The following is a 13,832-nucleotide window of genomic DNA, read 5'->3' as shown; positions in this document are numbered from 1 at the left end:
ACCTTGCTGACGCCCTGCATGCTGGCCTGGAGAACTGAGACCTGTGTGCCTGTGGCTCTGTGCCTGGAAGCCACTTCTAATCTGGTGTTTGGGTGTCTTCTCAGCTGGGCTACGGGTTTGTCTCTCTGCTTTTCTGTTTGTGCCCTGGAGGCAAGGAATGAAGCGTGGTCTTTTTTTTTTTTTTTTGCTGAAGTGATTTTAATCTACAGATGAAAGACTCTTTAAATGATACTCAGAATACATTACAAACTTGGTTTTAAATTAGATTTGAGTCTAGAACCGGACTCACTCACAATGACTCCAGAACACAATGTGGAAGTGCAACAGTAAGGTGATGACTTCTTAATTGTTCAAGGGGATAAAGATCTTCTTCAAATATGGATGGAAATTAATCTCTAAGAGTTATTCTCCTTTATAGACTACAATATTATTGTCGGTTTCATATACTTTTACTTTATAAAGAACTCCCACAGGAAGAAATTTCTGGAGGTTTTCCCAGATATATACGGCTACATTTTCTGTTGTGCTTACAATGTCTGCAAAATATGGCACATCTAGATCCAGATTCTTATGATCAAGGGGCTTCATAATTGCCTCCTCCATATACTTTTTGAGGTCAGTCAAATTCATGACCATTCCTGTAACAGGATCAACTTCTCCATGTACTGTCACCACAACTTTGTAATTGTGCCCATGGCCATTTGGGTTGTTGCACTTCCCAAATAATTTCAAGTTTTCTTCATTACTAAGAGATTTGCTGTGGAGGCGGTGGGTCGCACTGAAGGAGACGAGGCGGGACACTCGCGCCCGCCGGCGAGGGCCCGACCCTGCCCCGTTCATGGCTCTACAAGCCCCCGAAGCGTGGTCTTAAAAAAATTATAACAAATATTGATTTTATGTGAATTATCTCTGTGGAGTCCTTTCTGTGCTCTCCAATGGTTGGCCTTACTGGGGCACTGTTCTAAGGGCTTTACGTTTATAACTGCTCTATCTGCAATGAGGATCAGTACTATTTTCCTCATTTCACAGGTGGAAAAAGTGAAACAAAAAGTAATTTGCTTAAAATCATATGGTCAGGCATGTGGGAGAGCTCTGAATTTTGGTAGTGTGTATTCATGTCTCTACGCCGGCTGCCCCTCGAAAAGGAGAAGGACTATGTCTCTTTTTCTCCTCTGCAAGCAAAGCTCTGTCAGGGCTCTACCTTTTTGGTAGAAACTGCTTTACAGAAATAGCTTGAGAGGAAGAAGATTGGTTATATTTTGACTTCTCCTGACTATTCACAATATGCAGTTAAGAAATTCATCACAGCTTGTCTGTGTTGTGTGGAGATTTTTTCTGATCCCAGCTGAAAAGTCATAAATGTATGAGCCAGACTGTACTGGTAAAATGGACTGCAAGGAGATCCAACCAGTCCATCCTAATGGAGATCAGTTCTGGGCGTTCAGGACTGATGCTAAAGCTGAAACTCTAGTACTTTGGCCACCTCATGCGAAGAGTTGACTCATTGGAAAAGACTCTGATGCTGGGAGGGATTGGGGACAGAGGATGAGATGGCTGGATGGCATCAACGACTCGATGGATGTGAGGTTGAGTGAACTCCAGGAGTTGGTGATGGACAGGGAGGCCTGGTGTGCTGCAATTCATGGGGTCGCAAAGAGTTGGACACGACTGAATGACTGAACTGTACTGGTAAAAAGGAAGATACTGACTGAGTTTTGTTTTTTAAAAAAATTCATATTCTAAAATGTGCAGGTAATGCCATGTAGAAAAATTGGGAAACATTTAATTACTCCAAATTCTTACATTAAGTGCTTTTTATATTTTGATACGTATTCTTTTGCACGTCCCCCTGTGGAAATACACACACCTTCCCCTATCAGACTGCTTTGTAATTTTCCTCATTTACCGATGTATTGAGAATGCTTTGCAGTATTGACATCTATTAATACATCATTATTTTCGATGTCTGGTACTCCCATATGCAGACATTTTTGCTTAAGCCACTATCTGGGATGTCTGGTTTTAATTTGTCATTGCTATAAACATTGCCACAGTGAATTTCTTAAAGATTTATTTTTGTTCACCTATCAAAATGTTTCTTTCAGACATATTCCTGAAAGTGAAATTGTGGGGTCAGAAGACATAAACTTTAAGAAAAATATTTGTTATTTATTTAAATATTTATTTGCATTTATTTGGCTGTGCTGAGTCTTGATTTTGGCACACAAACCTTTGTTGTGGCCTGTGGGATCTTTAGTTCTGGTGTGCAGGATCTAGTTCCTGGACCAGGAATTGAACCCAGGCCTCCTGCATTGGGAGCTCGAAGTCTTAACTGCTGGTTCACCAGGGAAGTCCCCAGAGGACATAGACTTTAAAAAAAAAGTTATATATTTATAATATAAAAATAAAAATCCTAGTAAAAAATTTTTTAAATATTACACATATTTTATATTTAACATATTTATAAATGGAAATATATTTATTGCAAAATCCCCCTACAGTTTCAGTTGCAGTTCAGTCACTCAGTTGTATCTGACTCTTTGCAATCCCATGAACCACAGCACGCCAGGCCTCCCTGTCCATCACCAACTCCTGGAGTTCACCCAAACCCATGTCCATTGAGTCGATGATGCCATCCAACCATCTCATCCTCTGTCGTCCCCTTCTCCTCCTGCCCTCAATCTTTCCCAGCATCAGGGTCTTTTCAAATGAGTCAACTCTTCGCATGAGGTGGCCAAAGTATTGGAGTTTCAGCTTCAGCATCAGTCCTTCCAATGAATATTCAGGACTGATCTCCTTCAGGATGGACTGGTTAGATCTCCTTGCAGTCCAAGGGACTCTCAACAGTCTTCTCCAACACCACAGTTGAAAAGCATCAATTCTTCGGTGCTCAGCTTTCTTTATAGTCCAATTTTCACATCCATACATGACCACTGGAAAAATCCCCCTATAGAATTGTATCAATTTACCTTCTTTTTAATACTTTGTGTCCAATTTCACCTTGCCAACACTAAATGTTAATCTTTGATAGCTCTGCCAGCCTGATAGGAAAGGAAAGGAAAGTGAAGTCGCTCAGTCGTGTCCGACTCTTTGCGACTCCATGGACTAGCTTACCAGGCTCCTCCATCCATCGAATTTTCCAAGCAAGAGTACTGGAGTGGGTTTCCATTTCCTTCTCCAGAAGATCTTCCCGACTCAGGGATCGAACCCAGGTCTCCCACATTGCAGGCAGACACTTTACTGTCTGAGCCACCAGGGAAGCTAGTCTGATAATGGAATCCAAATAATGAAATCTTTTTTAAAAGTTTTATTGCTAATGAAATTATTTTTGTCTTATGGTTATCAACTATATATGTATTTGGTGAATTTTCTTGGTTCATAAATATCCTCCACTTTTTGGCTAATTTGTTCATCGTTTTTGTGTGGTAAAAACACATAACAAAATTTACTATCTTAGCCATTAAAAAATAAAAATTGTAATAAATGTATATAACAATAATGTAATGTACACAGTGAAATGATTATTGCAGTCAAGTTAGTTAACATTTCATTTCCTCAAATAATTATCTTTTTATTTTAGTGTGATGAACGTACTTCAAATCTACTCTCTTAGCATATTTCCAGTGTTCAATACAGTATTATTAAATATAGTCTTCACGCCTGCATATTAGATCTCTTGACTTATTCATCTTCAGTTCAGTTGGGTTCCTCAGTCATTTCCGACTCTTTGCAGCCCCATGGACTGCAACACACCAGGCTTCCCTGACCATCAGCAACTCCCAGAGCTTGCTCAAACTCATGTCCATCGAGTTGGTGATGCCATCCAATCATCTCATCCTCTGTTGACCCTTTCTCATGCTGCCTTCAATCTTTCCCAGCATCAGGGGCTTTTCCAGTGAGTCAGTTCTTTGCATCAGGTGGCCAAACTATTGGAGCTTCAGCTTCAGCATCAGTCCTTCCAATGAGTATGCAGGACTCATTTCCTTCAGCATGGACTGGTTGGATCTCCTTGCAGTCCAAGGGACTCTCAAGAGTCTTCTCCAACACCACAGTTCAAAAGCATCAATTCTTCTGCATTCAGCTTTCTTTATGGTCCAAGTCTCACATCCGTACATGACTACTGGAAAAACCATAGCTTTGACTAGATGGACCTTTGTTGGCAAAGTAATGTCTCTGCTTTTCAATATGCTGTCTAGGTTGGTCATAGCTTTTCTTCCACAGAGCAAGCGTCTTTTAATTTCATGGCTGCAGTCACCGTCTGCAGTGATTTTGGAGACCAAGAAAATAAAGTCTGTCACTGTTTCCATTGTTCCCCCATCTATTTGCCCTGAAGTGATGGGACCGGATACCGTGATCTTTGTTTTTTGAATGTTGAGTTTCAAGCCATCTTTTTCACTCTCCTCTTTCACTTTCATCAAGAGGCTGTTCGGTTCCTCTTCACTTTCTGCCATAAGGGTGTTGTCATCTGCAGGTCTGAGGTTATTGATATTTCTCCCAGCAGTCTTGATTCCAGCTTGTGCTTCATCCAGCCTGGCATTTTGCATGATGTATTCTGCATATAAGTTAAATAAGTGGGGTGACAATATACAGCCTTGACATACTCCTTTCCCAATTTGGAACCAGTCCGTTATTCCATGTCCGGTTCTAACTATTGCTTCTTGGCCTGCATACAGATTTCTCAAGAGGCAGGTCAGGTGGTCTGGTATTCCCATCTCTTTCAGAATTTTGCACAGTTTGTTGTGATCCACACAATCAAAGGTTTTGGCATAGTCAATAAAGCAGAAGTAGATGGTTTTCTGGAACTCTCTTGCTTTTGCAATGATCCAGCAGATGTTGGCAATTTGATTTCTGGTTCCTCTGCCTTTTCTAAACCCAGCTTGAACATCTGGAAGTTCTTGGTTCAGGTACTGTTGAAGCTTTGCTTGGAGAATTTTGAGCATTACTTTGCTAGCGTGTGAGAAGAGTGCAATTGTGCGGTAGTTTGTATATTCTTTGGCATTGCCTTTCTTTGGGATTGGAATGAAAACTGACCTTTTCCAGTCCTGTGGCCACTGCTGAGTTTTCCAAATTTGCTGGCACATTGAATGCAGCACTAACACAGCATCATCTTTTAGGATTTGAAATAGCTGAGCTGGAATTCCATCACCTCCACTAGCTTTGTTCGTAGTGATGCTTCTTAAGGCCCATTGGATTTTGCACTCCAGGATGTCTGGCTCTATGTGACTGATCACACCATCGTGGTTATCTGAGTCATTCAGATCTTTTTTGTATAGTTCTCTTGCGTATTCTTGCCACCTCCTCTTAATATCTTCTGCTTCTGTTAAGCCCATACCATTTCTGTCCTTTATTGTGCCCATTTTTGCATGAAATGTTCCCTTGGTATCTTTGATTTTCTTGAAGAAATCTCTAGTCTTTCCCAGTCTATTGTTTTTGTCTGTTTCTTTGCATTAATCACTTAGGAAAGTGTTCTTATTTCTCCTTGCTTTTGTTTGGAACTCTGCATTCAGATGGGTGTATCTTTCCTTTTCTCCTTTACCTTTCTCTTCTCTTCTTTTCTCAGCTATTTGTAAGGCCTCCTCAGACAACCATTTTGCCTTTTTGCATTTCTTCTTCTTGGGGATAGTTTTGGTCACCGCCTCCTATACAATGTTACGAACTTCCATCCATAGTTCTTCAGGCACTCTATCAAGATCTAGTCCCTTGAATCTATTTGTCACTTCCACCATATAATCGTAAGGGATTTGATTTAGGTCACACCTGAATGGTCTAGTAGTTTTCCCTACTTTCTTCAATTTACTCATCTTACATAACTTTAAATTTGTATCCTTGCCTAACGTTTCCCCACTTTCTTCATCCCCTCAACCCCCAATAACTACTGTTATACTCTTTGCTTCTATGAATTTGATTTCGTTTTAGATTCCATATGTAGGTGAAATCATATAATTGTCTTTGTCTCTGCTATTGCACTTAGCATAATGTCCTCAAGGTTCACCCACGTTGTGGCATGTGACAATATTCCTTCCTTTTTAAGCCTGAATAGTATTCCATTGTATGTATATACCACATTTTGTTTCTCCATTCACTGATAGACCTTTAGATTGCTTCCTCCTCTTGGCTATTATGAATATGAGTGCACAAATATCTTTTTGAGACCTTGTTTTCAGTTCTTTTTGATATATACCCAGAAGTGGGATTGCTGGATCATGGAGTAATTCTATTTTTAATTTCTGAGGCAACTCCATACTGTTCCATAGTGCCTGAACCACTTTACAGTCCCACCAAGAGTGCACAGAATCTTCAACCTGTCAATATTCTAGGCCACAAACACCTAGGATATCTTTTTCAATAGTAGTCATCCTAACAGGTGTGAGGTGAATCTCATTTGTGGTTTTGATTTGCATTTCTCTGATGATTAATAATGTTGAGCATCTTCTCATATTTTTTGCTATTTATATATTATTTTGGAGAAATGTCTATTTAAATCCTCTGTCCATTAAAAAATTTTTTTTTTCTTTTAAACTTTTTATTTTGTATTGAGGTATAGCTGATTAACAATGTGATAGTTTCAGGTGAATAGCAAAAAGACTCAGTCATGCATATACATGTATCCATTCTCCCCCAAACTCCCCTCCCATCCAGGCTACCACTTAACACTGAGCAGAGTTCCATGTGCTATACAGTAGGTCCTTGTTGGTTATCCCTTTGTCCATTTTTAAATTACATTTGTTGTTGTTGAGTTGTAGGAGTTCTTTATATATCCTAGATGGGCTGTGTGTGTGTGTGTGTGTGTGTGTGTGTGTGCCAGTCTTTGTCACTCAGTCAGGCAGTGTAAAACTGTCTTAATTTTTACTTCCTGATTGGGCAGAGCCTCACTGTCAACCAGAGGTAATAGTTCTAGAGCCTTCTCAGGTTTCTTCTGAGCGTGAACCCAGCCCTGATATGTGAAAGCACCCAGTCTGTGATGCTTTCTAGATTCCCATGAACATGTCAGAGGTTTTCAAAGCCTTTATTCCTCAAAGCATCTCATTCCCCAGTCTTTTCTTCCTGTTTTTTAAGTTTTTTATTGTTTGCCCCCCAAAAACCCTTAACAGCTCTCACACATTTTGAAATGTTGTTTAACAAATGTGCCCTGGGTAGCTGCCTTAATCCTGAGAGAATTCTGAGCTAGTCCTCCAGGGAACTCCTGGACAGGTCAAAACAGAAAACCATAGTAAGGTCTGTTCTCCTCCCCTCACCCCAGTACTTTGTACTTATACTGAGAATGTGGGTTGTTGTTTTCAGAGCTGTGCCAAACTAGGGAGTGGAGGAGTACTAGGGTAAGTTGAAGTGCACCAAGCTCTTATTGACGCTCTTATTTTTTTTCTTGATTAAACATTCCCCTAGTTGGTATAAGCTTTTGATTAGATTCTAGAGTTCTAGACTGGCTTTTAGAGTTCCCTATTCCACTATTGTTGCTGACATCCATTTTTTCATAGTCTCTTAAGAAGCACTTTTTAGCCATGTACTATCATCCTAATTCCAGTTCTTATTACCTCATATCAGGACTATGTTAGTTCTTAAATGGATCCCTCTGACATATCACCATTTCCTTGATCATGTGACCTACCTGCTGAGACAGCGGCAGGTCACAGTTCTGCCTTGCCTGTTGAATGATGTGAATCAGCTCAAATTTCAACTTTTCTATAAAATCATTCCTAATTACTTCTACCAAGAGCTGATCTCTACCTGCCATGATATTTTGTTCCATTTATGTGACGCATATCATGTTTTTCTTGCATTATTACTTATATTCATGTTTTCATTCATTCATTCTTTCAATAAATATTGATAGCATATGTATATGTATGTATGTGTGTATATATATATATGTATATATATAACTAAGAAAGGGAAAAAAACCCAGGAGGATTCTGTAAGCGTAGGATGGGTCTAGGTTTTTCGGGTTAGGAGTGAAGGGAGAACATGGCAGACATGTCAGAGGATCCTGTAGCATACTTCATATGTCTCACCTTCTTTACCAGAGTCCAAGAAACAGTTTCATTAACACCGTGCTTTATAGAACATGCACAAGAAGTATAAGAATTAGTGGACTTTAAGAATAGAATTAGGTTTGCTAAGAAAGAAAAAAAAAAGAACCCAGTGATAAAGAGGAAGACGAGTAAGTGTGAGTTGTCAGAGAATAAGATCATTTCAATTCCTTTCTATTTTAATAAAATAGTAGCAGCAGCACCAGTAGCAGCCAATAACCTCCCTCCAGGCTAGAAACTGTGCCAAGAGCTTTGTTTGTGTCTTTTTGTATGACTCCTGAACCACGTGCTGTCTGCCCTTTCTTTTCTGCAGTGTCTTGAAGCAGTGTGAGGATGTGGACCTCTGCTTCCTGCAGAAACCAGTGGAATCCTATCTCTTTAATGGCACAAAGAAAGGAACGTTGTTTCTCACTTCATACCGGGTAATTTCTCTCTTTTTAATCTAATTTATTTTTCGTTTTTTTTCACTGTGCTGGGTCTTCACTGCTATGCCCGGGCTTTTTCTAGTTGTGGTGAGTGGGGGTTACTCTGTAGGTGCCGTGCTCGGGCTTCTCATTGCAGTGGCTTCTCTTGTTCAGGAGCACAGGCTCTAGGGCATTCGGGCTCAGGAGTTGTGGCACACAGGCTTAGTTGCCCTGTGGCATGTGCAATCTTCTTGGACTAGGAATCAAACCCATGTCCCCTGCATTGGCAGGCAGATTCCTAACCATTGAACCACCAGGTAAGTCCCATACCAGGTAATTTCTGCTTCTCCTTTGATCTAATTAACTCTACGTTTATTTCCCTTAAAAGGGAGAGAGGTTAAACCTTGACTTTCAAAATGTTTTGAATCATTTCCACTTGGAGATTTTCCTTGTTGAAGAGTGATGGAAGAAAATCGGTGATGTTTCTCAATTAGGCCAGGATTCCAAAGCAGCCTTGACTTTAGAATTGTTCTTCTATGTCTCAACCCATGGACGAATTGCATTCCTTTCCCAAAGTTTCTTTCCTTTCTTAGGTGGTCTTCGTGACTTCACACTTAGTCAATGACACCATGCTTTCTTTTATGATGCCGTTTGGCCTGATGAGTGACTGCACCATTGAACAACCAATTTTTGCCCCCAACTACATTAAAGGAACCATTCAGGCAGCTCCAGGTGGTAAGTGTCCCCCTCAGAAATGTATTTTTTCTCAAAAGCTTACAGAAAGTTTAAGATTCAGACTTCCCTGGGTGCTGCCTCTCTCCATGCTTTTGGCAGTGCTTCTGTTACCAGCGTGCCAGCCTCTTAGTGAGCGTCTGCCATTTCTCCCCCCAGGTGGCTGGGAAGGACAAGCTGTTTTTAAGTTATCCTTCAGGAAAGGAGGTGCCATTGAATTTGCCCAACTGATGGTAAAAGCTGCCTCTGCTGGTGAGTGATGCTGATAAAGATATCAAGCACTTTGGGGTTTGGGGACCTGTATAATTGGAATAGGACAGTCAACTAGTGAAGACTTCTGGCCCCTGTGGTCAGGACATTGGTATTTGCCCACGTTGTTGTTGTTTAGTCACTAAGCTGTGTCCGACTTTTTTCAGCCTCATGTACTGTGTAGCCTGCCAGGTTCCTCTATCCATGGGATTTCCCAGGCAAGAATACTAAAGCAGGTTGCCGTTTCCTTCTCCAGATTTCACATGTATTCAGTGGGTATTTCCTGAGCCTACTGACTATGTACCAAGTACCCTACTACATGCTAGGAACATAAGATTTAGTCTTTCCTTAAACTGAAGGAGTTCACAATCTAGTGGGAATTTACAGTCAGACACCCGAATGATTTTACCTGATAGTCTCTTGTCTGTTTGAGTGGCTGTATCGTTGAGTACTCTTGTTTTTGGTAGAGTTAGCTTGGCTCTTCTTCCTCTGGTGTACCTTCTTGTCTTCTCTCTGGCTATAGCTTTGCTCCTCTTGGGTTTAATTCTCATTTTTCATGGGACTAAAGCATGGGAAGAGATAATGTCAAGTCCTGCAGCACTGATCTAACAGATGTACCAGAGAACTCTTTCAAACTTAGAATACAAGTAATCTTTTAATTCAATGTAGCTTCACTTTATATCCCTCACACTCTCAGTTTTTGTATTCCAATCCAACTGGACTTCTTTGCACCTTGCTCTCCCATCTCTGAGCCTTCAGGCTATTTGCTCTGTCTGGAATGCTCTTCCTCTTTCTCCCTTGCTTTCCACCACCAACTCCAATCTAGTTAAGATGCACATGGTCTAGTGGAAATAGACATATGCAAGAATAATACATTATCCTATCTTATGGTGGGGCTTCCCTGGTGGCTCAGAGGTAAAGAATCCGCTTGCAATGCAGGAAATACAGAAGTGGATTTTATCCCAGGGCTGGGAAGATCCCCTGGAGAAGGAAATGGCAACCCACTCCAGTATCTTGCCTTGGAAACCCCATGGACTGAGGAACCTGGCGGGCTACAGTCCATGGGGTCACAAAGAGTAGGACACAACTGAGCACATCCCACCCAGTTAAGATAATGCTAGCTATTGGAACAGATAAACCCCAAATTATCAGTGACTTAAGATAATGGTGGAGAAGGAAATGACAACCCATTCCAGTATTCTTGCCTGGGAAATCCTATGGACAGAGGAGCCTGGCTGGCTGCAGTACACGGGGTGGCAAAAAATCAGACATAACTAAGCGACTAAACAAACAACAATAAGGCAATGGATGTTACTGCTTATATAAAGGCCAGTTGGGAACTTCTCTGACAGTTCAGTGGTTAAAATTTCCCCTTCATCACAGACAGTGTGAGCTCTATCCCTAATCCGGAGCTCAGACCCCACATGCCTCAGGGCCAAAAAAGCAAAGCATAAAACAGAAGCAGTATTGCAACAAATTCAATAAAGACTTTAAAAATGGCTCACATCAAAATAAATCTTAAAAAGAGGCCAATCAACAGGGGTTAAAGGGACCTCTGTTCCACACAGCCCTTCAGGGACCCAGGGTAGTAGAGTCTCATCATTAACACATGGCTTCCACAGCCTCTTTGGGTAGTCAGCAGAGTGAGGAAGAGAGTAAAGATCTCACTTGGGATGTTTTCATGGGCCAGGCGTGGAAGCTGTGTACATTGCTTCTGGTCATATGCCATAGGGCAGAAATTAGTGTGGCAGGTTGACAATGGCTCTGAAAATATAATCCTCAGAATCTTTGAATGTTACTTTGTAAAAAAAAAAAAAAAAAAAAAGGCTTTTCAGATATAATTAAGGATCTTGAGATGAGAGAATTACTCTAGATTACTCAAATACCATCAAATACTAAATACCATTAAAGAAGTGTCCTTATAAAAGAGATGCAGAGGAGACCAACAGAAGCTTTCTCTGGTAATGTCTTTGTTGTTGTTCAGTCGGTAAGTCATGTCCAACTCTTTGTGACCCCATGGACTGCAGCATGCCAAGCTTCCCTGTTCTTCACTATCTCCCAGAGTTTTCTCAAACTCATGTCCACTGAGTCAGTGATGCCATCCAAGCATGTCATCCTCTGTCATCCCCTTCTCCTCCTGCCCTCAACATTTCCCAGCATCAGGGTCTTTTCCAATGAGTCATCTCTTCACATCAGGTGGCCAAAGTATTGGAGTGTCAGCTTCAGTATCAGTCCTTCCAATGCATATTCAGGGTTGATTTCCTTTAGGATTGACGGGTTTGATCTCCTTGCTGTCCAAAGGACTCTCAGGAGTCTTCTCCAGCACCACAGTTCAAAAGCATCAATTCTTCAAGGGTGCTAAGCCTTCTTTATGGCCCAACTCTCACATCCATACATGACGACTGGAAAAACCATAGCTTTGACTATATGGACCTTTGTTTGGCAAAGTGACGTCTCTGCTTTTTAAAACACTGTCTACGTTTGTCATAGCTTTTCTTCCAAGGAGCAAATGTCTTAATTTCATGGCTGCAGTCACCACCTGCAGGGTACTGCCATTATGTTGGCCTTTAATGGAGTTATCTTGACAACTTGATAGACTCCTCACTTGAAAATTTTTTCTGAATCCCTATTATGGTGGGTGTTATGCTAGGCCTTCAATAAGCACAGGAAAATATACACAATCACTGTCTTCAGGAAGCATACAGTTGAGGACAAGGACAGAATATATTTTAAATCTTGTATTTTGGGAGCATTGCCAGACACTTGTGTAACATGTTGGTTAAAACTCTGTTAATTATTTGGTTGATAGTTGCTGTATATCTGTCTTAAAAGAATTAAAGAGCCCTTATTTTGCCAAATTTGTCTTCTCAGCTGCCAGAGGAATTCCACTTGGAAGTGTAAATTACTGGTTCGACACTTCAGGACTGTACATAATTACTGTCCCAGGGGCTGCGGTGTGCTCCTCACAGACACCTTGTCCAGGTAAGGTATGGCAGGGAAGTTCTTCCTGGGAGGTGGAAAGGTGTACCCAGGGCTCACAGATCTAACTGCAGATAGCTTGCCTCCAACTCTGCTGCAGGAGAAGCAGCAGAGTTTTGGGGGTTGGAAAATAGTTGAGTCCATGATTTCATTTCCAGATTCAAACCCGGTGGCAAGTCAGCTTTCCATTTCAGACTTTGTTGTTGTTGTTCAGTCGCTCAGTCGTGTCCTACTCTTTGCAGCCCCATGGACTGCAGCACAGCAGGCTTCCCTGTCCTTCACCATTTCCCAGAGCTTGCTCAAGCTCACGTCCATCGAGTCAGTGATGCTATGCAACCATCTCGTCCTCTGTCGTCCCTTTCTCCTCCTGCCTTCAATTTTCCCAGCATCAAAATATTTTCTAATGAGTTGGCTCTTCGCATCAGGTGGCCCAAGTATTAGAGTTTCAGCTTCAGCAGCAGTCCTTGCAATGAATATTCAGGATTGATTTCCTTTAGTATTGATTGGTTTGATCTCCTTGCAGTCCTAGGGACTCTCAAGAGTCTTCTCCAACAGTTCAAAAGCATCAATTTCAGGCTTACTTGGTGTACAGATATGGAGGATATTGGGCAACTGTCATCAGTAGGAAGTCACTCTGCTTACAACCTGAGCAGAAATGTGTGCTCTTGCATACCTCCCCTTCCTCTCTCATACAAGCACAGCCGTCATGCTTGTGCCACGCCCTTCATCCTCACTGAAGACTCCAATCCTGGGCTTTGTGACCTGTACCCTCTCCTGTAGTAGTTGTGTCTGTCCACAGATGCTGAGCCATGCTCCCCAGAGATGTAGATCAGTACTCTCAAATGTGCTTCACAGTCTGTGGGTGGACCGTGAAAGGTCTCCTAATAGGCTGCCAACAGACCCCCAGATACAGGCCATTTCTTGGGTTTTCCTTGGAGCATGACATGCATGTCCATCAGCATTTAGTTTGTATACAGCTGATGGGTAGTTACTTCTGGCCTTTATAGTTACCTTAATCTTTAAGTGTTAATCAACTGACATTCAAAATTTTGAAGTATTGCTAAGGTTTTATAAAAATGTTTTTAAATTGAAATTTGTATAACATACAATTAATCATTTTAAAACGTGCAATTCAATGGTATTTAGTGTATCACAATGCTGTGCAGCCATCAGCTCTCTCCAGTTTCAAAACTCTTCCAAGACTTCGCTGGCAGTCCAGTGGTTGATCTGCCCTTTCACTTAGGGGGTGCAGGTTTGATCTGTGGTCGGGGAACTAAGATCCTGCATGCTGTGCTGCACAGTCAAAAAGCAAACAAACAAACAAAATGGAAAACTTTTCCATTACTCCATAAGAATACCCATACCCATGAAGTGATCATCCCTTGTTGTCCCCTCTCCTTTGCCTCTTGGTTTCCTCTAGTCTGCTTTTTGTCTTTTTGGA

General features: G+C 41.4%; 2 protein-coding genes across 3 annotated transcripts in view; one reads left to right on the top strand and one right to left on the bottom strand.

The window, feature by feature from the left end:
• The window catches only part of WBP2NL (WBP2 N-terminal like), a 28,169-nt gene that overhangs the window by 1,281 nt on the left and 13,056 nt on the right, over positions 1 to 13,832 (top strand). For both annotated transcript variants that reach the window (XM_044942488.1, XR_003108600.2), the window contains exons 2-5: positions 8,341 to 8,449; positions 9,025 to 9,166; positions 9,323 to 9,415; positions 12,284 to 12,394. In XM_044942488.1, the coding sequence (XP_044798423.1) occupies positions 8,341 to 8,449; positions 9,025 to 9,166; positions 9,323 to 9,415; positions 12,284 to 12,394 (455 nt within the window). The remainder of the gene's footprint in view (positions 1 to 8,340; positions 8,450 to 9,024; positions 9,167 to 9,322; positions 9,416 to 12,283; positions 12,395 to 13,832) is intronic.
• On the bottom strand, positions 239 to 856 carry LOC102410224 (6-pyruvoyl tetrahydrobiopterin synthase). The gene has a single exon (XM_044942490.1). It carries the CDS (start codon positions 838 to 840, stop codon positions 403 to 405), a length of 438 nt encoding a protein of 145 aa, XP_044798425.1. The 5' UTR covers positions 841 to 856; the 3' UTR covers positions 239 to 402.

The sequence above is a fragment of the Bubalus bubalis genome, chromosome 4 (genome assembly GCF_019923935.1).
Source record: "Bubalus bubalis isolate 160015118507 breed Murrah chromosome 4, NDDB_SH_1, whole genome shotgun sequence".
Taxonomy (NCBI): domain Eukaryota; kingdom Metazoa; phylum Chordata; class Mammalia; order Artiodactyla; family Bovidae; genus Bubalus; species Bubalus bubalis.
Note: the sequence above shows the minus strand (reverse complement) of the source record. Positions and strands in the feature narration are given on the sequence as shown.

What these genes read in the sequence shown, in the direction of transcription:
- LOC102410224 (XM_044942490.1), bottom strand. Translation starts at nt 840, where the DNA reads ATGAACGGGGCAGGGTCGGGCCCTCGCCGGCGGGCGCGAGTGTCCCGC.